This window comes from Euprymna scolopes, chromosome 42 (assembly GCF_053919585.1).
Source record: "Euprymna scolopes isolate OS-2025 chromosome 42, ASM5391958v1, whole genome shotgun sequence".
NCBI classification, from domain to species: domain Eukaryota; kingdom Metazoa; phylum Mollusca; class Cephalopoda; order Sepiida; family Sepiolidae; genus Euprymna; species Euprymna scolopes.
In genome coordinates, this window is record NC_136523.1 from 24,981,363 (window position 1) to 25,008,862 (window position 27,500).

The following is a 27,500-nucleotide window of genomic DNA, read 5'->3' on the forward strand; positions in this document are numbered from 1 at the left end:
TTTCGATAATACAATAATAAGATTAATAGGTAAATTGGGGGAAAAATCCAAATGAGAATCGTTAAACAGAAATATATATAAAACAAAATACGCACCAAGCACGGTTGAAACCAAATCACAATTAGGAAAATAAACAAATTTTACTTGTTTGAAATTCATCACAAATATATTTCAGAGGTAGACTCCATCTTGAGTGTGTTTTTTTTGTTTCTTTTTTCCCCTTTTCTTCTTCCTTGCCATGTTGTAAATTGGGAGGAAGAAGTCTTGATGCGTATTTTTATTTTATTCAATTTAAAGAACGTTTCTATTGAACTTTCATTCTTGAAGAAATATATATGTTTAAATGCTTACTTGCTTCCAAATTATACACGGCATATATATATATATATATATATATATATATATATATATATATAATATATAAAGCTGAATGTGTGTGTGTATGTGTGTGTGTGTGTGTGTGTCTGGTCACGAATAGGCTCCTATATGGTTGACTATTTGAAAAAACTGATTACATATAATGATAGAAGATGTATCGAGACACAGGAATAGGTATGTTTTATCTGGCAGAACAAAGTATGGAAATAATACATTTAAAAATTAAAAAAAAAGTTTACAAGTGTTTTTGATATAGATGTACATGAGAATACTTTGATAAGTATGTTTTAACTTAAATAGGGATGGTATAATACAATTGTGGGATCTGCGTTCGCGCCTGGCCTCCATTGAATGGAAATAGGTACAAGCTTTAATAAAGACTTTATATATCGGTCTGCGTAAGTATACTTTGATAATTATGTTTAAGTTTGAAGAAATATAGTATAATAAAATTATGGGAGGTTCGTTCGCACCTGACCTCCATAGAATGAAAATATGTCACAAAGTTTAACAAGGTTTTTTTTAATATAGATCCATAGAATATTGTGATAAGTGTTTCAGTGTGAACAGGTATGGTATAATAAATTATGGGGTTTATCTATTTTATTTTTACTTTCATCATATTTTGCTTTGGTTTTGATACCCCCAAATTCGAAGCTATCTCTTTACAACCCTTCTTTTTCATAACCTATCATACTTTCATAAATCAGAGTCCATTTTCTGTAGGCTGTTTTTGAACCCAATCAACGACGGGTACTTTATCTATTATATATATATATATATATATATACATAGAGAGAGAGAGAGAGAGAGAGAGAGAGAGAGAGAGAGAGAGAGAGAGAGAGAGAGAGCTTCTTCGATAGATTGATAAACATTTGGAGACATGTATAGATTGATAAAGAGAAATATTTAAATAGATTAATTGATAGATACAGATATGTAGATATTTAGATACCTAGATAGATTTCAACAATATATGTCGGTTTTTATGTATGTATGTATGTATGTATGTATGTATGTCTGCCTACAACTTTGGTCAAAAACATAATTCCTTCTACAAGAAAGGATAGATTTCCTTTCACTTTCTTTTCCACCTTCGCGTCACGGGTTCGAGCCTGCCTGCCTACTACCACTTTTTTGTTGTTGTTAAAAACACACCTCCAAACACCCGGACAACGCCGAGAACTCAGACTAGTATTATATATATCACCAAAAAAAAAATGCAAGCATGAAAAGTAGTACGGTTAAGATTAAGCTGGGTAAAAAGAACTAGTAGTTAAAATTGGAAAAAGAAAGACAAGATATTCTAGTAAAAATATAATAAATTTATAACTGATATACAAAATGATATAATAAAGTTATTATTCAAACATGTTTGGCTGACAACTTTATTATATCATCAGACAAATGGGGAAAGAATTCGATTGAAAAACATGGCCTCAAGTAGATTTTTTTTATCTCTTAATATTTTCTTATTGATCTGATGATATGATAAATATATATGTAATATTTATTCCTCATCTCAATATATGTCTATACATTTATCACACACACACACACACACACACATGTATATATATATATATATATATATATATATATATATATATATATATATATATATATATATGAGTATAAAAGGCTAAAGCAATGCAGAGATCTGGCTGTTTTATTGGTATGACGTATGAATAAAGATAGACAAACGAACGAATATTTTTTTTTTTTTTTTTGTTTTTTTTTTTACTTCGTATTAGAATTAATTTGAATTGAATTAATTAAAGTAAACACTTGAAGTTTACGCATAAAATAATACTTTTGTATATTAATTTATGTTATTAAATGAAGTAATCATGTAAATATATATATATATATATATATATATATATATATATATATGAGAAAACAGTTAATAAAATATGTTAAAAACACTTTGAAATGAGTTAAAAACATATTTAATCTGTAAAGGAAACATTAGATAAAAGGATAGTCCTTAATCCGCGGAGTTTCGAAGAAATACTTTCCTTCTCATTAGAAGGTAGGAATTAGCAAAATGCGGGATCGGATTTTGCATGCATGGATTAAGGACTATCCATTTATCTAGTGTTTCCTTTTCAGATTAAATATTTTTTCAACTCATTTCAAAGTGTTTTTTAACATATTTTATTAACTGTTTGATCATATTATAAGCTCTATGTCCTATTTGGTTTTATCGAGCTTTTACATCTGGCTGAGATAATTTTATAAATATTAATTCTTTAATATTTATAATATACTTTAATTTTACCATCTTGGATCATTTTGGTAAATTTAATTGTAATTTATATATATATATATATATATATATATATATATATATATATACATATATATATATACTTCATTTACTCACATAAAATTAATATACGAAAGTATAAATTTATGTGTAAACTTTAAGTATTTACTTCAAAAGTGGTTAATACGTAAGTAGAGCTAAGTTAGTAAGTTATAAAATATATATGGTGATTAACCTACACTGAATATTCCGCGTTTCATCCACTCCAGGACTCCTCACGCATATATATATATATATATATATATATATATATATATATATATATATATATATATATATATGTAGACACACACACACACACATATATATAGAGAGAGATAGATAGATAGAAAGATATACATATATAAACTAATATAAAAAAAACTAACATAGATTTAAAACAGGTCAGGAAACCAGATATCCAGGCTAAATAGTGCACACACAGAGGAACAGGTCAACCAGAGGTCAAATGGTCCTTTGTCCGGTAAGTGCATTTTCATTGGCTGATAGGAAGGGCGCGGTGGATACTAGAAAGCTGATTGGCTAACAAAAATCTGAATAGAAGGTGCGTATATAAAAACGACAGACAACCACAAAATTCTCGCATAAGCCCGAGGAGTCCTAGAGTGGATGAAACGCAGAATATTCAGAGTAGCTTAATCGTCATATATATTTTATAACTGACTATATATATATATACGCTCAATGTATATATATATATATATATATATATATATATATATATATATATATACATTTGATTTCATATACATGTAGGTATATTTATTCTCGCGCATCTATCTGACTTTTTCAATTTATGTATTTTGTAATTTGCATTTATCTATTTGTCCGCCTTCAAAAGGAGTGAGGACCTGTAAATTTACCCTCGTCCGTTCTTTTGTCCGCAAATTTGTCAATAACTACGCCTTGGAATTTTTTGAAATTTTGCACAAACATTAAACATGATATGAGTAAAGAAGTAACAGAACGGATTTTCCGGGAAAACTCCAGTTGCCCCCTAGGGGTGTCTTTCGGGTTAAAATAGTTAAAATGTACATTTTGTATCTATTAAAATAAAAAAAAAAATGATGCCTTGGATATTTATAAAACTTTCTGAAAAGTTGTAACTAACTGATTTCTATATAATTTTGTTTGTCTATACTTCGCGATAACTCTTGGGTGTGCCCCAGGGGCTTTTTTAGGGCTAATAAAAACACTGCATTTTTGGGACTGTTTTACCATATTTGTCCAAAATTTTCTGTGTATGTCTATTTAGCAGTTTTGCATGGTGCTGAACTTAAATTTAAATATTTTAAGCCGTTGGGGACCTTTGAAGTTAATTGGGGTGGGCAAATGATGGACTTAGTCATTTCTTTTTTTGCATGGCGCAGAGCTCAAATTTACATATGTTAAGGCCTAAAACTGCACCGTTTGTTCATTTTCTATCAGGATTTGTCCCCCCCCTGGAACTTTTGGGGCTAAATGGGGGTGGGCAAATGGTGGATTTAGTCATTTCTTTTTTTGCATGGTGCAGAACTAAAATTTACATATGCTAAGGCCTAACACTACACCGTTTGTTCATTTTCACCAGGATTTGATGTCCCCTGGGGACTTTTGGGGCTAAATGGGGGAAGGAAGGGCAAATGCTGAACTTAGTCCTTTTTTATGCCCCGTTCACTGTGCAGTTGATTTGTTTATTGTTTTATTTAACTAAAACGTTTATTTTGCTACAAATGGTTGTATAGGGAACTGACTCTTCGAATTAGTATCCTCTTTGGTTTTTATGTCGTCTGCCCCCACTCCCGATGCTCAAAACCGTTTTTTTTTTTCGTGGGTTCCTTTCCGCGCCCCATCCATTATAATGTTCTATTAATCGCTTTTACTTAATGTCAATTTCTTTTTCGCTTTGCTTTTACGATTGACTTCCGCTTTTAACATTGCCGAAGCACAGCTCGATCTGTCTAGCTGTCCGTCTCACTTCTGCGTTCCCCCCTTCGCACTTCCGTGTAAACAGTTGCAAAAGTTTGACCTCCTTTTTAGCGATAACAGTCAAGTCAAAGCGCTCTATTATTCCAACTTTGCACAGCCTTATGTATCGGGCCAAGACGACAGTGTAATATCTGTTCTGATACTGCACTTCAAATTTTCTGTCCTCAGTCAGTTGAAAAGAAATCCTTCATGACTTAGACAATCAAAAAAAAAAATTGTTCCCACCCAGTGTGCTCCTTTTTGAGGGAGCTGGATTTTCCCCACATTAAAAACTGACGTTGCGTCTAACTCTGCTTTCGTGGGGAGGCACATAAATAGGAGCATTGCGTATATGCGATAACAGGCTCAAAATTGACTAGTTTGCATACTAGTTTTGCACAAACATCTGTATATTATTTACAATAGAATAATGCGAGCACGAAAAGTAATATGGTTAAGCTTAAACATGGAAAAGTAAAGGACTAGTTGTAAAAACTGGGAATAAAAGGACAGGATATTCTAGTGAAAATATAATAAATTTATAACTTAACATATTGCAGCATTCAGAGTTTAAAAAAAATTAATTAAACATTATATAATCAATGTTATTGATATATATATATATATATATATATATATATATATATATATATATATATATATATATATGTGTGTGTGTGTGTGTGTGTGTGTATAATTGCAATAGAAAATACGAGCATGAAAAGTAATATGGTTAAGCTTAAACATGGAGTAGTAAAGGACTCGTTGTTAAAACTAGAAAAGAAAAGGACAGGATATTCTAGTAAAAATATAATAAAATTATAACTTAAAATATTGCAGCATTAAGGATTGATTATATAATGTTATAAATTAAATTAAAAAAATTCTTAACCATATTACTTTTCATGCTTGCATTTTTTCTATTGTAATCCATGATTTTTCTAGGCTTCCAATAAATTCACGTGTTCTTTGTTTAATTTCATACTTATTTTTATCCCCTCTAAACATAAGGTACATATATGTAATTACAATGTATGGCACTCGTCTGCTTTCAATAAAATTCCCCCTATTATCTCTCTTTCATTTTTTTTATTCTGTCTGTTTCACTTGTTACTTCTCTTTTTGCGAGAGTGGTGAATTAGTAGCAACACTAGTCGCTGAAGGGATGTGATTGCTATGGAAACCAGTCACAGTAAACGTCGCTCAGCTCCTTACGAAATTTTATGATTTTGAACATCAGTATATTCAGCATGATTTTTGTTTTACTGGCCGAATATTGAAATTTTTTTTCACAATATAGCTGAGAAGTTGATCTATAAACTGTAATAATTGTTTGGAATTTGGTAAAAGAAGATGAGTAAGCGGTGAAGCTTTAAATCAGTTCTAAATCTGACACTTAACCATATTTTCAAACACGGTCGATTGATAGAACTGCCGACTGTCAACGCGATGGTCCTAGGTTCAATCACCGGCTTGGGAGAGGTGCTAGTCTAGCGGCACTAATGAGTTCTGATATAACGAAACAGTGCTGTATATCGATGACTACAATATATATATATATATATATATATATATATATATATATATATATATATATATACACACGCACACACTTTTGGGTTTATATAAAATATGCATTATTGGTAAAGCTTTGCATCCTAAAAACACATGCGCATCTTTACACAGACACAGACACACACACACACACACACACACATATATATATATATATATATATATATATATATATATATATATATACATACCTACTGTATAAACTAAACCAAAACTTCAAAAAAGGTGTTGATACCAACCAATAGCAAGTGTATTTCATTTTAAGTTACAATTGTTTCCATACCAGTTCGACAATTTTAAGCATTATGGCGTTTGAAAATTTTAACAACCAGCATTTCTTCAGACTTCTTGAATAAAAACACTCTTGACCATAGAACATTGTTTAAAGAAATTCCCTATATATATATATATATATATATATATATATATATATATATATATACACGTAGGTGCTATAAGAATATGCGTGCTCATTTGCTTTTAAATAAGCAAATAATATCCGGTTTAATGAAGTAAATTATAAATCTAACCATGCCGTAAATTTTTCCATGACTGATTAAACTGCAAGCAATACGAACATTCGCAAAAATTAAAAGTCAACATAAAATAATAGCAAAAAAAAAAAAAAAAAAAAAATTAAAAGGAAAAAAATAAATAAAAAAAGGAAAAACAACAACAAAAAACATTAAAAAAAACAGGAGGAAACAATATGGCGGAGATTGTCTCTTCGAATAGTATGACTGGAAAGGCTTCATTGCGCATGCGTGCCGCTGACCTCACGTCCGGATGCGCTCCACAAAACAGGAAAAGGACGGTGTAACGAGAGCGTTATCAAACTAGCGCTTTTGTCTCACGTTGCAATTAAGTGAATCTAATATTTCCAGGTTATTGAACATGGATTTTCTAGCTTGTTAGCGATGCCGGGACCGACACTGTCATGCGTGAATGTCTGAGCGGGGAACGTTTAGTACGGAAATAAATATAGTCATGACAAAATCACAAGCACAGTCACGAATACGAAGGCATACGTATGATCACAATCTTCTTATTTGTTCTTTAGCTTCTCTCTATTTTATTGTTAATCGCCTGAGATGTACCAAACGAGGAATGGCGACGGGGCTTCTAAGGAACCTTCTCTAATGGCGCTGGCTAAAATTAAACAAAAATTCCATGAACAAAGTTCATTTCCTAAAGCCATTTGTCTGTGAACTGAGTACTGTATGTCTGCTTCCAGGCTGACTATAACATCGCAGTTTTCAAATCCATTTATAATATAAATCTCACCTGTCTATTTAAATGTAAGTAAGTATGTATGTATGTATGTATGTTTGTTTGTATGTATGTATGTATGTTTGTTTTTTTGTTTGTATGTCCCGTAAAAAATTTTTTCACAGAGACGACAGACTTTCACGAGATCAGTATCATCTTGAAACAAGACCCCTCGGACGACAAATATCGAAAAATCGGCTAAAAACATTAATCTCTTCACCCTCAAATGTGCACTTTTCTACAGGGGGGGTCGCTTTTTTCGTCGATATTTTCGAAATTTTTCCGTGACTGATTAAGCTGCAAGTAATGAGAACATTCGCAAAAATTAAAAGACAACATAAAACAATAATAAAAAGCTAAATCATCCCCTCTTTTCGATTGACTAGCCTTAATTTAAACCTAGGTCACTTCTGCTTTGGCGATGGGCGCAATTAGCAAAAACGTCACGTTTTTTTCCATGTTCTTTTCCTCCTTTGCGGTACAGGTTCGAGCCTACCTGCCTACTACCGCTTTTCTTTTTTTATTTTTTTCTTAACACACATTTCCAAACACCTGTGCAACGCTTGGCACCCAGGCTACTCTATAATATAAATCTAACCTGTCTGTTTAAATGTATGCATGTATGTATGTATGTGTGTATGTCTGCCTAAAACTTTCAACAGAAGTGACAGATTTTCACGAGATCGGTATCGTTTTGAAGCGCGACAAATATAAAAAAATCGGACGACAAATATCGAAAAATTGGCTAAAAACATTAATCTCTTCACCATGGGCACATTTCTACACGGAAGAGGGCCGCTTTTTTCGCCCATATTTAGAAAGTCATCCCCTCTTTTCGATTGACTATCCTTAATTTAAACATTCGATGGTTTGGCGATGGGCGCAACAGCAAAGACGCCCGTGTTTTTTTTACGTTCTTTTCCTCCTTTGCGGTACGGGTTCGAGCCTGCCTTCCTACTACCACTTTTTTTCTTTTTTCCTCAACACACATTTCCAAATATCCAGGCAACGCCGGTCACTCAGGCTAATTGTTAAAAAAATTCTATTAAGCCACTCTCTTAAATAATTTAGCAGTTCAACCACACCTGATCACAAGAATCTAATGGTTTTTGTCATCCTTAAGCTGACAGCCGAGCCGAGTCTTGAATAAAAATTGAAGGAATAAATATTTATGTTCCTCCTCCCAATAAAAGATATACCACAGGGCTAGAATTGAGGATAGAGCGACCAGCATCACATAGAGAGGCACTGGGGTTTTGTACAAAGTATCTGAGAACGAACTCCTTTGCATTCCTCAGTATGGACCGCCTCAGGAGATCAAAATAAACTTTGTAAGGAAGCATCTAATACTCGGCCGAGCAATACCTTATTAGGACAAAGATAGGTTCAATGAGTGAAGTCATCCCTAAGTTTCCAGAAGGAAACTACACGAAACTGGACAAATCATGATTCTTAGTTTTTTAGTCATATCTTATTTTCTATTTGGCCTTTTGCCCGTAATTAATTTGGCCAATGCGAATCGCTCTAATGCTATGACGTCACTTCCGTCTGAAGGTGAATTAATTACGTTAATATGTTAGCGTGATTAGGATATCTGGCGTTGTAAATCACGGCAACAGCTGATGACGGGCATATTTGCAACTGCGAACACTCCATCGCAAAGCTTGTCCTTTCACTTAACGACGACCTTTTAAAGTAATAATTATACTTATCAATTGTCCGACGGCTGGAAAAGAAAAGCAAACGGAGGAATGTGATTGGACAGATGTTGCAGGAATTTATGACGTTCTTATCTATCGAAAGATTCAATGATCCACTACGTCCTTGCTTTCTTTTTTTTTCTCTTCACCCCCTCGCTTCAAGTCTCTCTCTAACTCTTTCTTTCTATCTATCTCTCTCTCTCTATCTCTCTCTCTCTATATATATATATATATAAATATATATATATATACATATATATTTATTTTTTTATTTTTATAATTTGTATTTTGTGTACAGACAGTTGTTAGATGAGACAAGTCATTGCTACCGTCGGTTTCAAGCCCGATAATTAGGACCGTTTAAGATATCCATATCAAGCGCCCTTCAGCCAATACTCATCTCCTGAAGAGAGCTTGATATGGATATCTGAAACGGTCCTAATTATCGGGCTTGAAACCGACGGTACCAATGACTTGCCTCATCTAACAACTTTCTGTACACAAGAAACAAAATACAAATATGATCTTACATTTCGGATTTTCCTTTTAATTGAGCACTCTGCTGGATTTCTTTTTCCAAATAAACTAATCATATATATATATATATATATATATATATATATATATATATATATATATATATATATATATAATGGGTTAAGAAATTCCAACGAAAGAAAGATGTATATTTAAATAAGGGGGGTGGTCACCAACAATGTGTACTTTTTAACATTATTTTATTATTCCGTGTCTTGGTTTTTCATTAGAATTATGTTTAGATCATTGTAACAATGTTTTTAAATCATTGAAATCGTTTTTAACGCGTTTCAGACGTTCTGTGAAGCGTCCTCTTCAGAAATTATTTGCAAAATGTGTTGGAGATGTAAAAATAGCATTTTCGGAGTTCATTTGAAATGTTTCCAAGGGGTGGAACCGTGTAAGTAAGTGTCTACTATTCATATATATATATATATATATATATATATATATATATATATATATATATATATATATATATATATACTTGTTTATTGTGATATAAACATGCTCACATCCCGCTGCTACAAATAGCCACTTGTTTCAATCAAACAACAGATATCATCAGGCAGCGACTTGACTATTCAAAAGTTCAATGAATAACCTAGATTATTAATAATAATAATAGATTATTCATTGAACTCTTGAATAGTCAAGTCGCTGCCTGATGATATCTGTTGTTTGATTGAAACAAGTGGCTATTTGTAGCAGCGGGATGTGAGCATGTTTATATAACAATAAACAAGTATTATCAGCTCTTTTTATTGAGCACTATCTAACAACCTCGTTGAATTCATTAGTCCATTACTTTTGAAGATAAAAAAAAACCCCGAGTATATATATATATATATAGATAGATATAGATATAGATATAGATATACTATTCATATACATATATAGATATACTATTCATATATATATATATATATATATATATATATATATATATATATATATATATACATAGATATACTGGAAAAACAAACAAGGAGGAATAACTTCATATTTGTAATTTTCGACATCAAATAAAAAGGACGAAAGAAACATTATTCACTGCCCGATGCAGAATGAAAATGTGTCAAGATACGTACAAACTTTTCAAACATAATTGATGAGATGTTCACTACGAAAATTTTTAAATAACAGTAAATTTAAAATTGTCTGATTGATGTCGAAACCAACGTAATATCCGAAAAAATACAAATATAAAGTTATTCTTTGTTGTTGGTTTTGTGTTTTTAGCAATACACACACACACACACACACACACACACACACACACACACACACACACATATATATATATATATATATATATATATATATATATATATATATAAACAGATCCTTTGTCCGAGAAAATGCATGCCCATTGGGTGATAGGAAGGGGCGCGGTGGATACTAGAAAGCTGATTGGCTAATTAAAATCTCAATAGAAGAGGAGCATATACAAACGATAAACAACCACAGAATTCGCGCATAAGCCTGAAGAGTCCTAGAGTGGATAAAACGCGAAATATTCAGTGTAGCTTAATCGCCATATATATTTTATAAATTACTATATATATATATATGTATACACACATATATATATAAATATACACACATATATATACACACACACATATATATATATATGTGCTCGATTACCGAAATGTTAATCATGTTGCTTAATATTTGAGTCAATTCACATGGCTTAAATTCTTATTGATGTATGCACATTACCATTAGTAAATTGATTTTAAATATATTAAACATTTGGAATAATATATATATCTATAATATAAAGCTGAATGTCTGCGTGTGTTTGTGTGTGTGTGCGTGTGCGTGTGCGTGTGTGTCTGGTCACGACTAGGCTCCTATATGGTTGCCTATTTTAAAAAACTGATTACATATAATGATAGAAGATGTATCGAGACACAGGAATGGGTATGTTTGATCTGGCAGAACGGTGGTTCCTTAAAATTGTGGGGTCTTCGTTCGCTTCTGGTCCACAAAGTATGGAAATAAAAAATTTAAACATTTAAAAAAAAAACGTTTACAAGTGCTTTTGATATAGATGTATACAATAATAATACTTTAATCAGTATGTTTTAACTTAAATAGGAAAGTTATAATAAAATTGTGGGGGTTTGCGTTCGCGCCTGGCCTCCATAGAATGGAAATAGGCACAAACTTTAATAACGACTTTTCATATCTATCTGCGTAAGTATACTTTGATAATTATGTTTCAGTTTGAAGAAATATGGTATAAGAAAATTATAGGGTGTTCGTGCGCACCTGACCTCCATAGAATGGAAATATGTCACAAAGTTTAACAAGGTTTGTTTAATATAGATCCACAGAATATTGTGATAAGTGTTTCAGTGTGAACAGGTATGGTATAATAAATTATGGGGTTTATCTATTTTATTTTTACTTTCATCATATTCTGCTTTGGTTTTGATACCCCAAAATTCGAAGCTATCTTTTTACAATCCGTCCTTTTCATAACCTATCATAGTTTCATAAATCAGAGTCCATTTGCTGTAGGCTGTTTTTGAACCCAGTCAACGACGGACACTTTTGCTAGTATATATATCAGATAATTTTTAATTCATATGCAAAACTAAAGAAAACTATGATTGAAACTTTTTAACGCAGTAAAAATGTGCCAAAAATAGGTTATGGATGACGGATGATTCCCTTAATGTGCGCCATTTAAGGCAAATATAACACAGCCACGTAAACAAGTCAGGTCATCACTCTTCCAACGAGCCTTAACTTGTAAAATAGCAACCCTACATTATATATATATATATATATATATATATATATATATATATGTATATATATATATATATATATATATATATATATATATATATATATATATATATATAATGTAGGGTTGCTATTTTTCAAAAGTAGGGTAATCAGTGAAATATAACGATGTTAATACAAGAGTGCTTAATACGGAAGTAGAGCAAGTTACATTTTAAATTTGTTTTAATATAAGCAGTAGTTTGTTGCTACACAGTCATGGACATGTTTCGGTCTATTAGTATCTATTAACGAGAGATCTATTCAGGCAACAACGCTTACTTTCGAAAGTGGAATTCCGCTTTCGAAAATAAGGGCTGTTACCTGAAGAGGTCTCTACTTAATAAGTACTAGTAGACTGAAACATGCTCATGACTGTGTAGCAACAAACTACTGCTTATTTAAAGACAAATTTGAAATATATATATATATGTGTGTGTGTGTGTATAGTTATAGGTATATATATATATACATATATATATATGTAGTCTTTGAAGTTTTTAACCTTTAAAACTATACAAAAAATATTTTTTTATCATTCGTTAGATAACCATCTAGTCAGTAAGTCATTTAATCACCTGCAATCACTGCATCAACTCGCTCTCGAATTTACTATAATACCAATAATTTATTTTTCAAGGGATCATCAGTTGTTTACCATGAAACACTGTTTCGGGGATTTAAAAACAAAACAGTATATTACATCATGGCTCCCCAGCAGTGTTGATCAAACACCACCCCCTTAATCTTATGAAGAAGACATGTTACAAACATTTGATCCAATTTCCTATTCTTATTGCAATTACTAACCTTTTGATACTATAAAAATGAATTTCTTATCTGTGCGATTCATCAATTTCCACATTTAAAATGGATACATTTTTTAATTTTTTAATTTATCAGTCTTGTATTTATAAGATTAGGATTAATCCATTTAACTACTTATCACCCCCATTATGATTAGTATTTAGTATATTTACATTCTTATTTAAAATTAGATATATAAAAGTTAAAAATATTTTTACATATATACATTTTTTTTTAACTTAAATTTATTATATGTAATTATAAATACATTTTATACATTGCTAATATAGTTTTGGATTTCCTTTATTAATATAGTCTGGTTTATCTTAAACGATTCAAAAGCATCAGGATAACGAACAACTGCTTTATTTAACTGTTTTAATATTTTATTTTTATCCCCACCTTGTTTTATCATCCTTATTACTAAACTAGAAACTGGTGGTATAAAGTCTGTTAGTTTTAAAGTAATGTGAGCTATTCTCAAAAACTCTGACATAATGGTTCCATAAAACATAAAAACAGGGCAGGTGCTATCTTTATGGGGCATACGTACTATTTTTATATATATATATATATATATATATATATATATATATATATATATATATATATATATATATATATACATATTTTGGGGAAATATCAGATATTTTGTAATTTATATTCAAAACTAGGAAGACAAATAATTATTATTAAAACATTTTGTGGTTGTAAAAACGTGCCATAAATAGGCTCTAGATTATGGATGATCCTCGTAAGATCTTAAGCGCAAATTTCACATAGACTACTATACAAGTAAGGTCATAAACTTTCTAACGAGCCTTCATTTGTTTATTTCAGATCAAGTGTCGCTGAGATTTCGAACTTATAAAAATTTTCAAAATAGGTAGTATATATATATATATATATACTATCTTTATACATACACACATACACAAACAAGCACACACACATACACATACACACATATATATATATATACTACTCTTTGACAATTCTATAAGTTTGAAATCTTAGCGACTATATATCTATATCTATCTATCTATCAATCTATATATATATATATATATATATATATATATATATATATATATATATACTTGAAATGATTATATCCCTGTTTTTATGGACGAAACTATATGAAAATTTGCAGGTTTTTTTAATGATTATAATGCTATTCTATGGTTAAAATTTTATGACAATTAGTTAAGTAGAAACTATATTCTCAAACCAATAAAATATGCTATAATTTGCCCACATTTGTATACGTGGTGCCCTGACAGGCCAGCTTCATTTTTGTTGCATTGGGATAAATTTTGCTTTGTTTTTATTTATTTATTTTTTGCTTGGATGTCTTCCCCCTGGCCAACACACACACACACACACATGCACACACACACACACACATGCACACACACACACATACACACACACACCCACACACACATATATATATTTATAAATGTTTATTTTTGAAATGTTGTTAATTTCATTGTATACTGTTTTCATTTAACGGGTTGAGACTGTTATGATAAAAACTGAATCATCGTGAATTTCGAGTTAAGCTCAATATTGCTATTTTATAGATGCAGAGCATATATAGTACAAACCCTTTGTAACTTTTGTTTCATCTTGGATTTCTTCATTACAGCTGTTTCGTTAATGGGATAGCAATTTTATGATTTTATGTGTTCATAAAAATGTCCTGATTCCCACCAACTCATCAGCTGTTGTTTCTATTTGATGTTACCAACAAAAAGTTGATTTCGTACATGATAAACCTGGTTTGGGGAAAAGAAATTCCACCCCACGCTCTTACAAGTCGGGCATCTTGGGTGTCATGCTAACCAATTCCACCCCACGTTCTTACAAGGCGGCCATTGGAGTTAGCATGACACCCAAGATGACCGTCCTGTAACAACGCGGGGATGGAATTTCTTTTCCCCAAAAACCAGAAACTGATTTTTAATTCATAATTATTGATCTGTTTACTCAATATTAATATAGCTCTAGGATACATATACTTATTTAGATTATATATGTATATATATATATATATATATATATATATACATATATACATATATATATATTATTTTAAAAATGTAATTATCCACTGATACGTGTTTCGTAGTCTACGACTCATCAGAGTGGCTGTAGACGACGAAACACGTGTCAGTGGATAATTACATTTTAAAAATAATATATATATACCGCTCCCCATGTGGGGGTACCAAAAATTAAATTATTCCCAACTCGCATTTAGGTAAAAATGCACTTTCGTAAATAATTGAATTCATTCAAAACATATCGCTAAAACCAAAACTAAACAACATCTATATATATATATATATATATATATATATATATATATATTTTAATTCATGCATATTTTTTATTTATTATTTAGTCAATTCTTTATTAATTATTGTATTGTAATGAGCAGTGATTCAAAAATTTTAGCTTTCCACGGGATTCTTTATGCTTTGATCTAAGGAGACATAGAGACAGCAAGTTTACCTCCCAATTTCCAATCTCCAAATTCTGACAACTTAGCAACTACTTTTACCGACAGAAAATGCAAATTGAATTTTTTCCACAGCTCCAAATCCCCATATATATCAAGTTTCAAATATGTAGACAAAGAATCGAGAGAGTAATTTGATAGAGACCCTTTTAAACAAACACCTGCACATACGCCTAGAAAAGGTCAATCTGTGTGTATGTCTGTGTGTGTATATCTTCCTACCAAACTACTCTATCAATTTTCAGTCTAAAGACTCGAGATTTGATATAAAGAATATTAATATTTGGTAAAATCTTTTTAATCGGTTTTCGCCCAGAAAGTTGCTATCAAGGGGTCAAAGTTCAACGATTTGTCCTTTGAAAACTCCACCAAACTCCTGCGCCAATTTTGTGTCTAAACACTTGTAATTTTAGATGTTAGTTCCTTTGGCACGGATTAAACCTTCCAACTTGATTTGAGCCTAAAACAATAAATGTTAAAGGGGTCAGAATTAGGGTAAAAATTAAAGAATATTGACCTCTGCGTTCTCTACAAAATTACGCAGCCGATTTTTGGTTTAAACATTTGAAAATTTACATAAAGAGTATGAAGTCATAAGGCAAGCTATTTTAAAGGTTTTAGGCCGAAAATTTGGCTGCTAAGGGGTCAAAGTTCAACAACTGACTTTTGCGATCTCTAGCAAATTATGCAGCGAATTTTAGATCTAAACATTTGAAATTTTACAAAAACGGCATTCAGATATGCAGCAACATTTTTTGTGAGATTTTGGGCAAAAATCTGGCTGCCTATAGGTCAAAGTTGAAAGAGTTGACCTTTGCAGACTCTACGAAACTCCTCCGCCAATTTTGGGTGTAAACACTTGAAATTTTCTTGAATAGGTAAAATATGTTCGCTTGTTTTCTTTTCCTTATAAGGGAAATGGTTTCCATAGTGTTGTTTTTGTTAAAGTGGGTTTTATTCAATAAGCCTGAAGAAAGGTTGTTCTTGTGAAAATTTTCAAACGACATAATGTGTCCGAATAGTCTTGAAACAATTGTAACTAACGATGAAATACACTACTTGTTGCTATCAATCCATTCTTTGAAGTCTTGGTTTTTGTTAAACGAATATATGAATGTTCAATTATGAAATATGATAATTTTGTAGCTTACAGTTTAAGTCATCTATTCTTGGCTTAAAATTCATTGGTATATGAACGATTACTAACTAACTAAAACCCAGTAAAATTCGGAATACTACAAATAAGACTATATATATATACAAATAAGACTATATATTTTTCGACCACAGTTGTTGTCTTTGGTGGTGTTTTCACACACACACACACACACACACACACACAAACACACACACACATATATATATACATATATATATATAATCTCTCCCGCCTTTTATCTTTCTCGCTTTCCAGACACACACACACACACCCACACACACACACCCACACACACACACACACACACACACACACACACACACACACACACACACACACATATATATATGTGTGTGTGTGTGTGTGTGTGTGTGTGTGTGTGTGTGTGTGTGTGTGTGTGTATATATCTGGAGAGCGAGAAAGATAAAAGTCAGGAGAGATTATATATATATATATATGTGTGTGTGTGTGTGTGTGTGTGTGTGTGTGTGTGTGTGTGTGTGTGTGTGTGTGTGTGTGTGAAAACACCACCAAAGACTGTGGCCGAAAAATTAATTGAGCTGTGCCCTCAAGCGTCGAATTGAACTATCCGGGTTGGCGTTTCGAGGGTGCTGGCAGTGGTCATGTTGTCATGATTTGGATCAGCAAAGAGCATGAGCTGTACAGCGACGCCTCTTTTACCTTGTGGGTGAAAGTTATGTGACTTTCAGACATAATAGATGTAGGGATTTGTACAAAACTGGATAACTAGTAGACAGTGTGCAAAAAAAAAAAGAAAACTGTATTTCATCAAACGAAACGTCATATACAAATTTTGTTACTCCCCCCCCTCCCAAAAAAACTTTCCTAATGGGGCTATATGCACATAAGTATATACGAGGGAGCTCTCTCTCTCTCTCATATATATATATATATATATATATATATATATATATATATGCATATATATATATGCATATATATATATATTACCTTTTTATCTGTTTTAGTTACACATGTTTCTGCTATCTAGCAGAAGTTTGTTCAAGTCTGACTAACTTGCTGAATCGAAAATACGATCCGGTAGTAGAAACATGTGTAAATATAACAGATCAAACGATAATAATAATAATAATAATAATAATAATAATAATAATAATAATAATAATAATAATAATAATAATAATAATAATAATATATATATTTGCTCTGCAATACTATTGAGCACCTTCTTCAGGTTTTTACTAATTACCAGTTTTGCTATATATATACATATGTATGTATATATATATATATATATATATATATATATGAGAAGGACTCCCTCACACACACACACACACACACACACACACACACATATATATATATATATATATAAAATTTTACTCAGTTAATGAATTTAAAAATTCATGACGTGAAATGTTTGAACTTTAAATAAAAAGATTTTTATTATTTTATGTAAGACAAAGAATACATTTCTCATATTATAACTGAAGTATATATATATATATATATATATATATATATATATATAATATTATAATATTAATATTAATATTAATATTAATGATAATATAATATATGATATTATAATATTAGAGCTCGTTAAGTATATATATATATATATATATATATATACATGTATGTATGTAAGTATATATGTATGCATGTATATATATGTTCTAAAGTATATCTCTCATAAGTTTGTTATATATATATATGTGTGTATATATTTCATGTATATACACCCATTTATCTGTACAGAGAGAATATATATATATATATATATATATATATATATATATATATATATATAAGGGTGCTTTTGTATATTTATATATCATATAATATTAAATGGAAGATAAAAAATGAAATATATAATTTTATTATGTAATAATATATACGTTTATTTGTATATCTAATAATATGTTATTTTATAATGTAATATATATATATATATATATATGTGTGTGTGTGTGTGTAATAGTATGTACTTTTATTATATAATAGTATATAATTTTATTATATAATCAGAAGAATATGTAAGAGGTAATAGGGAAATTAAGAAACTCTTTAAGCTAAATGCTTCTTGCCAGAAGAGGAAGAATTATACAAAATGGAAACATAGAAAATAAAACTTAATGACTTTTAGGAATAAAATGAAAATCAAGGAGTAAGATAAAATGATAATCAGTAATTAAAAATATGCAGAGCATATAAGGGTAAATATATATGCAGGTAATAGTTAAATGTATATATATATTATATATGTATATATATTTATATATATATTATATATATATTTATATATATATTATATATATATTTATATATATAATATATATATTTATATATATATATATATTTATATATATATATATATATATATTATATATATATATTTATATATATAATATATATATTTATATATATATATATTTATATATATATATATATATATATATATATATATATATATATATATATATAATATATATTCCATAATACATTTCTCATAAGTTTGATTGTGTGTATATGGCTATGTATTTTTACAAAGTAAAATTACCCGCAGTTCCAAATTTCTGCAAAATTATAAGACAAACTCTGTCTTTCCCTCTGCCCCCTCTCTCTCTCTCTCTGTATCTCTCTCTCTCTCTATCTATCTATCTATCTGAATATCTATCTATCTATCTATCTATCTATCTATCTATCTGTCTGTCTATCTGTCTATCTATTTATCTATTTCTATCTTTCTCTTGCTCTTTCATTAATATGTAACTAATTATTTTGTTTACGCACCAAGCTTTTGTTCAAGCAACATCGCCTGAAGAGTTCTCTAGTTACTAGTAACTGGCTGATCGAAACATGCTCATGATTGTGTAGAGACAGATAAATCCTGTCGTAAGACAAATAAAAAGCATGTCCTGCCCTCGTTCGGTACTAAGAACTCTTGTATGAACCTCGATAAAACTGAGGAAAGTGTTCAATACTTTTGTAGAGCAAATATGCGTTTTATTTTTTATTACCGTATCTTTCTGTTAAGTTACAGTATTGTTTCAGCTACCCGGCCGTTTTTTTTTTGCCGTCTGTAGCTTCCTCAGACTTTTCCAGAAATGTTCGTTATGATATATATATATATATATATATATTCATATGTATATATATATGTATACGCATATATATGTACGGCTTCCCAACTGCACACACGTAATCGAAGTGGATATCGATAGAGTCGGCAACTGAATTTCCGGATGCATTTATAGGAAGTTATCCACCTCAACAAACCGTTAGAACATCGTGTGCCTAATCACGCGGTGATTTCAGCGGATGAGGCCGTGTCCCGCCCACCTACGGACGAAACCACCTTGATTTGATTTCGGCGTTGGCAACACGAAAGCCGATCTATGCACAAAGCAGTCGACAACGACGTCGTTGATACAAGGAACACAGGGAGGTGGGAGGGAGAGAGAGAAAGAGAGAGAGCACCTTGCTATTCATACACATGCAACGTCGTTTAGCTTGATGTTTAAGCGAGAAACGAACATGTTAATTAGATCATAACGTATATGCCTCTCCAACCGCCTATATTCATGACAAATAGCATCCTAAGTGAGAATTCTACCTTCAAACTCCTCGGCCTAACATTTGCGGGCAATATGAACTGAAACAAATATATAGAGGGCATTGCAAAAGCTGCTGCAGAAAAGGTGGGTTCCCTCTATCGAGTTAGAAGACTACTCACACCTGAGAGTATCCTGTACCTTTACAAGGCCACCATTCGCCCATGCATGGAGTATTGTTGCCACATCTGGGCTGGTGCATCTACCACTAGCCTCTCCTTCTTAGATAAGGCATAAAAAGAGTTGTCAATCTAATCGGCCCCATTTTATCAACTAAGCTCCAGCCCCTGTCCAATCGCCGCAATGTTGCCTCACTGTGACTTTTTTACAAACATTTTAATGGAATGTGTTCTGATGAACTCGTTTCACTTGTGCCCCCTCGACGTACATGTCACCGACAAACCCGCTTAGCAATAAGATCACTGTTGTTGTCCCTAATTGCCAGAAAGCTTTCTATTCTAATAGTTTCTTCCCTCGAACAGCTAGACCTTGGAATTCCCTTCCTGCTGCCTGCTTTCCTGGTTGTACTGACATACAGAAGTTTAAATGTAACATAAATGTCTTGTTAATCCTTCCTAGACATGGCCCCAAATAATGTCCAAGTGGCGATATGCTTTGTAAGGGGTGAACAGCAGTAAAAAAGAAAAAAAATGTCTCCTCTCCCTTTCTTCCCCTCCTCTCTCTCTCTCCCTCTCTCTCTCTTTGTCTCTTTTTTTCTCTCTCTCTCTCCCTCTCTCTCTCTGTCTCTCTTAAACGAGTACAGGTACAGTTTTCTATCCATGCTGAAAGCTTTCGATTGGCATTTTACGGCAGTTCATATAAACAGACGGAAGATATCGAACTACTTAGACAAATCAACAGACGACAATTAAGAATTCCGAATAGAGTAAATCGTCACATTCATTAATGAATTCTAGTTTACTCAAAAAAAATTATAACACTGCTTTTCACCCTTAATACAATGTACAAATGAAAATATTTTATTACTCTAATTTGAATCGCAACCTAATCAGTCTGGTTCAAAACAGTACAAGCACAATGTAAAAAAAAAAAAAATGTGAATTAAATAAGAGTTTCACAAATAATAATAATAAAAAAAAGAAATTTACATACTCTTTGTTTTTTTTTTAGTTTTTTTTTTTTTTTTTTTTTTTGGTTTCATTTCCAGTTTGTTAGTGTCGCCTCGTTTTCATTTTAGAACCAGGATATTTCTATTCCGGCTTTTCGTATTAACCACCGAAGGATGCTGATTAAGAACCGGATTTAGAATGTGTTACTAAATGACTTTTATTTTCTAACTTTGTTTTAAGCATTTCTTTTAAAAAAATATTTTTAAAAAATGTACTTTTTGAAAAGATTTGTTTAGAACCGTTTCACTTGCGTTAATATGCAAGATAGTATTTGAAAATATTCACAATTTATTATGGAATTCTTTTCTTTCTGACGAGCAAATTACGTTTGAAAAGTGCATTCAATGTGTATGGGGGTGTATGTGTGTGTGTGTGTGTGTGTGTGTGCGTGTGCAAGGAAACACAGTACTATTCTACCGCTGAATATATACAGGGTGTCCACAAAGTCTGACCACATTATGTAGCCAGACATTGTGGCCACCGTGTAGATTATGTAGCCAAACTTGTTCCTTGCTAATAGAGTCAGATGGTTTTTGTGGGCAGGTTCGAATCTCCCAACCAGCTGTAATCATAACTCCCTGCATTGATAGATTCCTGACAGGATGAAACATTAATGTCCATAGGTATTAAAAAAATTATCATAGTAATAATTTTATATATATATATATTTTACCTCCTATTCCCCTTACCTAGCCCTTCTTTTTTAACCAAGTAAGATCTGTGACTTACTTGTAGTTTCATTAAATACTTTTATATGCAAAATCCGATCCTGCATTTTGCTAATTCATGCCCTCTGATGAGAAGGAGAGTATTTCTTCGAAACGCCGCGGATTAAGGACTATCCACTTACCTTGTTGTGCTTTCTTTTTTAAAATTAAATATGTTTTAACTCTTTTTCAAGATGTCTTTTAACATGTTTTATTAATCATTTGTTCATATATATATATATATATATATATATATATATATATATATATATATATATATATATATATATGTATATATATATATTGTAAGTAAGATTCTATTTAACCCATAGTTGGGACCCTAACAGGTACTACCACTCCGGGTCAGAGTGGACCTGGGAGCAATGGCAATTAAAAATGAGGAAGTATATATATATATATATATATATATATATATATATATATATATATATATATATATATATATATATATATATATATATATAAAGAGTGCTCATAAAGTCTGGCTACATAATCTACACGGTGCCCACAAAGTCTGGCTACATAATGTAGTCAGAGTTTGTGGACACCCTGTACATATATATATATATATATATATATATATATATATATATATATATATATATATATATATATATGTATATATATATGTATATATATAATCCCAGGTTAATCTTTCCCAGTGGAAAAATAAAGTTTTACGAGGTTCATACAAGCATTCTTAGTACCGAACGGGGGCAAGGCATGCTTTTTATTTACGCAAATATCTTCTATCGGTCTCCTTGCTTGAGGTTTTTTGCTAAATGAATGTGGATTCGATTTCATTGCTTGAATTAAATTAATCAATTATTAGATGAATTCTTTAGTTTTCTTTTAGAGTTGTGAATTATATTTCTTTTACAAGGGAGTCACCATTTATCAAGACACGAAGGCAACTCGAGGATTAGAATTAATGTGTGTAAGGTGGTAGTGTAGTAACCGTTAATGGTGTAGATAAAATAGAATTTGGATTTTTCAAGGGGACGACTCAGCGAGAACTTGTTTACATTGGACTTGAAGGCTACCATATTGTAATCGGCCGGGAAGCAGGTCAGTGGAACAGTGTTTCGCAGGCGGGCAGTTCTACGGAATGAAGCTTTGTTCATGGAATCTACGTTTTGAATTAGCACAGATAGAACGCGGGAAAATTGTTGATAGTGGTTTTAGCTCGTCGAGTATTTTTGAGAGACCATGGATTGAAACTCAGACGAGAAAATAATAATTGAGCACAGACAGGCTGTGCACATCTCTTTTGTGAGAAAAACGTTGCAGGGAGGGGGAAAGGACATCACCTACTAGATTTCGAAGCCGGTTTTGAACTCTATTAAGATTAGATAGGGTGCGCCAAGCAGCTCCTGCCCTGATGTGACAATAGTGTTCTATTTTACGACGTATTTGGCTGTTATATAGATGGAGGATTGGATCGGCAGTGATATATATATATATATATATATATATATATATATATATATATATATATATATATATATATATATATATTTTGCTAAATAAACTTTTATTTTATTTGGTGCATTATATTTATATCAGTCAATTATTGGATGTTTTGTTACATGAAAGGGTTGCCCCCTTTTCATGTAAGTAAGAAGACAGACTAGATAAGTGAACATGATATTAAGAAAATGTTAGAATCAAACCCTGTAGGCAAGTGTTAAAGATAATGGTTAATTGAAATCCTAGGAATGCAGTCGATTCTTAATTCTTGTAGAAATGACTAAATATTATTTATGTCGGGAAAAGCGATTGTCCGTTCTTTTAGAATATATGTATATTAAATATGTCAGTTAAAAGAATGCACAATGCGAATTAAAAAAAAATATTGTTTAAAAATAGGTTGGATATCAAACAATTAGAATTGAGGATTATTTGTTTGCCAAAAGTGCGTTTGGACAGACATATGTAAATCCACATGAAAGTTAGTCACGTTGGGAACCAAACTTCAGCTTGTTTTTGTTTTTTTTTAGTTGTAAATTTGCTATTTCATTCTCTTTTCTTTTCCAGTTGTCCGCCGGATTGGCCACCCTTACCAAAACCGGACTCCACCGAAACGCAAGAAACCACGCACGTCGTTTTCCCGATCGCAAATCATGGAGCTAGAGAAACGATTCCACCGTCAGAAATACTTGGCCTCAGCTGAACGCTCGGCTCTTGCCAAGGCCCTCAAGATGACGGACGCTCAGGTGAAAACGTGGTTTCAGAACAGAAGAACGAAGTGGAGGTAAGAAACAACACTAATTTATTGCACATTTTTAACGACCGTTTCGTTCAAAGACGAACAACGCAAACAAGTATGTCAGATCCGAGTATTTCGTCCATAAACTTCTCAGAAAACCAAAGTTCCCTTTCAGTAAGATATACACACACGCACATGCAAACAAATAAAATATACACGCACGCACATGCAAACAAATTAAAATAGCATCAAACAAACGACACTCATCTCGATTACATATTTTTCGAAAGGAAAAAAAAAGCAAATGATCTTTCTCTACAGCTGCTCAGTAAAAATGGTACAGTAAAAATGTTACGGTAATAATGGCGCAGTAAAAATGGCACAGGTAAAATGTCACAATAAAAATGGAACAGTAAAAATGGCACACGTAAAATGTTATGGTAAAATGGCACAGTAAAAACGGAACAGTAAAAATGACACAGGTAAAATGTTACGGTAAAAAGTCACCGTAAAAATGGCACAATAAAAATGTTACATTAAAATGTTACGATAAAAATAGTACAGTTAAAATGGCACCGGTAAAAATGTAATGGTAAAAATGGTACAATAAAAATGTTACGGTAAAAATCTTACGATAAAAATGGCACAGTAAAAATAGCAAATGTAAAAATGTTACGGTAAAAATGGCACAGGTAAAATATTTCGGTAAAATGGCACGGAAAAACGACACATTTAAATGGCACATGTAAAAGCGTTACGGTAAAAATAACACAGTAAAAATGGCATATGTAAAAATGTTATGGTAAAAATGGTACAGTAAAACTGGCAAAAGTGAGTAAAATAGGTAAAAAATGGCACACTGACTACGGAAAATTAGGACCATTCGAGAAGTGCAAGCTAAGGTCCCATTATTCTAGTTTTAAATTGGGCTAAGCTCCTTAAATTTAGTTTGGAAAAGTCGGTTTCATGAGGTTCAAATTCTGTAGAAACACCGAAAAGAAAAATTATAACGTTTTAGTTAATATTTTTTGTAATAAAATTTGTATATAATAATTTTTTTTTAAATAAAAATTTGTATATAATAATTCTATTTATCTAAATTCATTAATTTTTTGTTAATGGTCAATATGCCAATTTAATTTAATGATTTAATCACTGCCGGCCAGTGTTCATCATTATCTTGCACCAAAAAGATTTTTACTTAAAGGAAATCTTATACTACAGAAAATTAGCAAAACATGATTTACAAATTGCAAGTGACGCGCGTGATGTAAGAACAAAAAAGAAAATGGCTGAAACAATAGTGTTATATCTTTGGAGTCTCGATAATAACTTAAAAATAAAAATAAAACAGCGTACTAGAAATGGATCTAACTTAATAACTTTATTTGAGCCCAAGACAATAAATGTTAAGGGGGTCATAATAGGGGCCAAATTTATAAAAAAATTGACTGCTTATTTTTTAGCTCAACATACACCTCCAAACACCCGGGCAACGCCGGGCTGAAATGCTAGTATATATATAAAGGTAAAATTGTGTGTATGTACATTTCCCTACCAAACTAATTTGTCAATTTTCAGTCTACAGACTCGAAATTTAACGTAGGGGGTAGTGAGATTTGGGAAAATTATTTTAATCGGTTTTCGGCCAGAAATTTGGCTCTGAAGGGGTCAAAGTTCAACAATTTGACTTTTAAGCACTCTACCAAACTCCTCAGCCAATTTAGGGTCTAAACACTTGAAATTTTAGATGTGGGTTACTGGGACATGGATCAAACTTTTTAATTTGGTTTTAGATCAAAACATCAAAGTTTAAGTGGTAAAAGTTGGGGTGCCATTTTTACCGTGCCATCTTTACCGTACTATTTTTACCTGTGCCATTTTTACTGAACACCCGTATCCATAGAACGATCCATTGCTTTTTTTCCTTTCGAAAAAAAATGCAATCAATGGGTGTCGAAAAAAATGACCTTTGCGGTCTCTACTAAATTACTCAGCCAACTTTTGATCTAAAGATTTAAAATTTTACATAAAGTCTATTCAGAATAAGGGAAACATTTTTCATCGGATTTTGACCGAAAATTTTGCGGCCAAGGTGTCAAAATTCAAAAGATTTGACCATTGCTCTCTCTAGCAAACTATTTAGCCAATTTTTGGTGTAAACATTTGAAATTTTACATAAAGTAAGCTTTTTTAATCAGTTATTTGGCAAATATTTGGCTGGCAAGAGACCAAAGTTGAGAGAGTTTACCTTTGCAGACTCTACCGAACACCGTCGCTTATATTGTATCTAAACACGTGAAATTTCGGATGTAGGTTATCTGGATATGAGTCAAACTTTTTAATATATATATATATATATATATTGTGATACAAAAAAAAAACAAAAAAAAAACAAAAGTTAAATGGAGGTCATCTAGAACATATGCTGTAGAACGGGGAAAAAAGGCCAAAGACCCTTGTGTTTTGATGTGATGTTTTGAATATAATAAACTAGTTATGACCAAAGTTTCATTTCTTTCGGACAAAACACTAAGAAACGGGGCCTAATATATATATATATATATATATATATATATATATATATATATATATATATATATATATATATATATATATATATATATATATACTGTCAGAAAATGGAAATACAACTAATAACGTTTTATATTCCTTGTCGCTACACTGGCTTGCTAAAATATTCATTCAAACTACAATTTTCCTTTTTACGTTGACCGTTATTAGGCCCCTTTTTTATACATAGGAAACATCCCTTATCTAGAGGTGTAAGCCATGTT

General features: G+C 31.4%; 1 protein-coding gene across 1 annotated transcript in view; it reads left to right on the top strand.

Moving 5' to 3' along the window:
- Positions 1–27,500, top strand: part of LOC145266969 (uncharacterized) — a 145,019-nt gene that overhangs the window by 105,999 nt on the left and 11,520 nt on the right. The window contains exon 2 of the mRNA XM_080122808.1: positions 24,531–24,747. Within this exon, the coding sequence (XP_079978934.1) occupies positions 24,531–24,747 (217 nt within the window). The remainder of the gene's footprint in view (positions 1–24,530; positions 24,748–27,500) is intronic.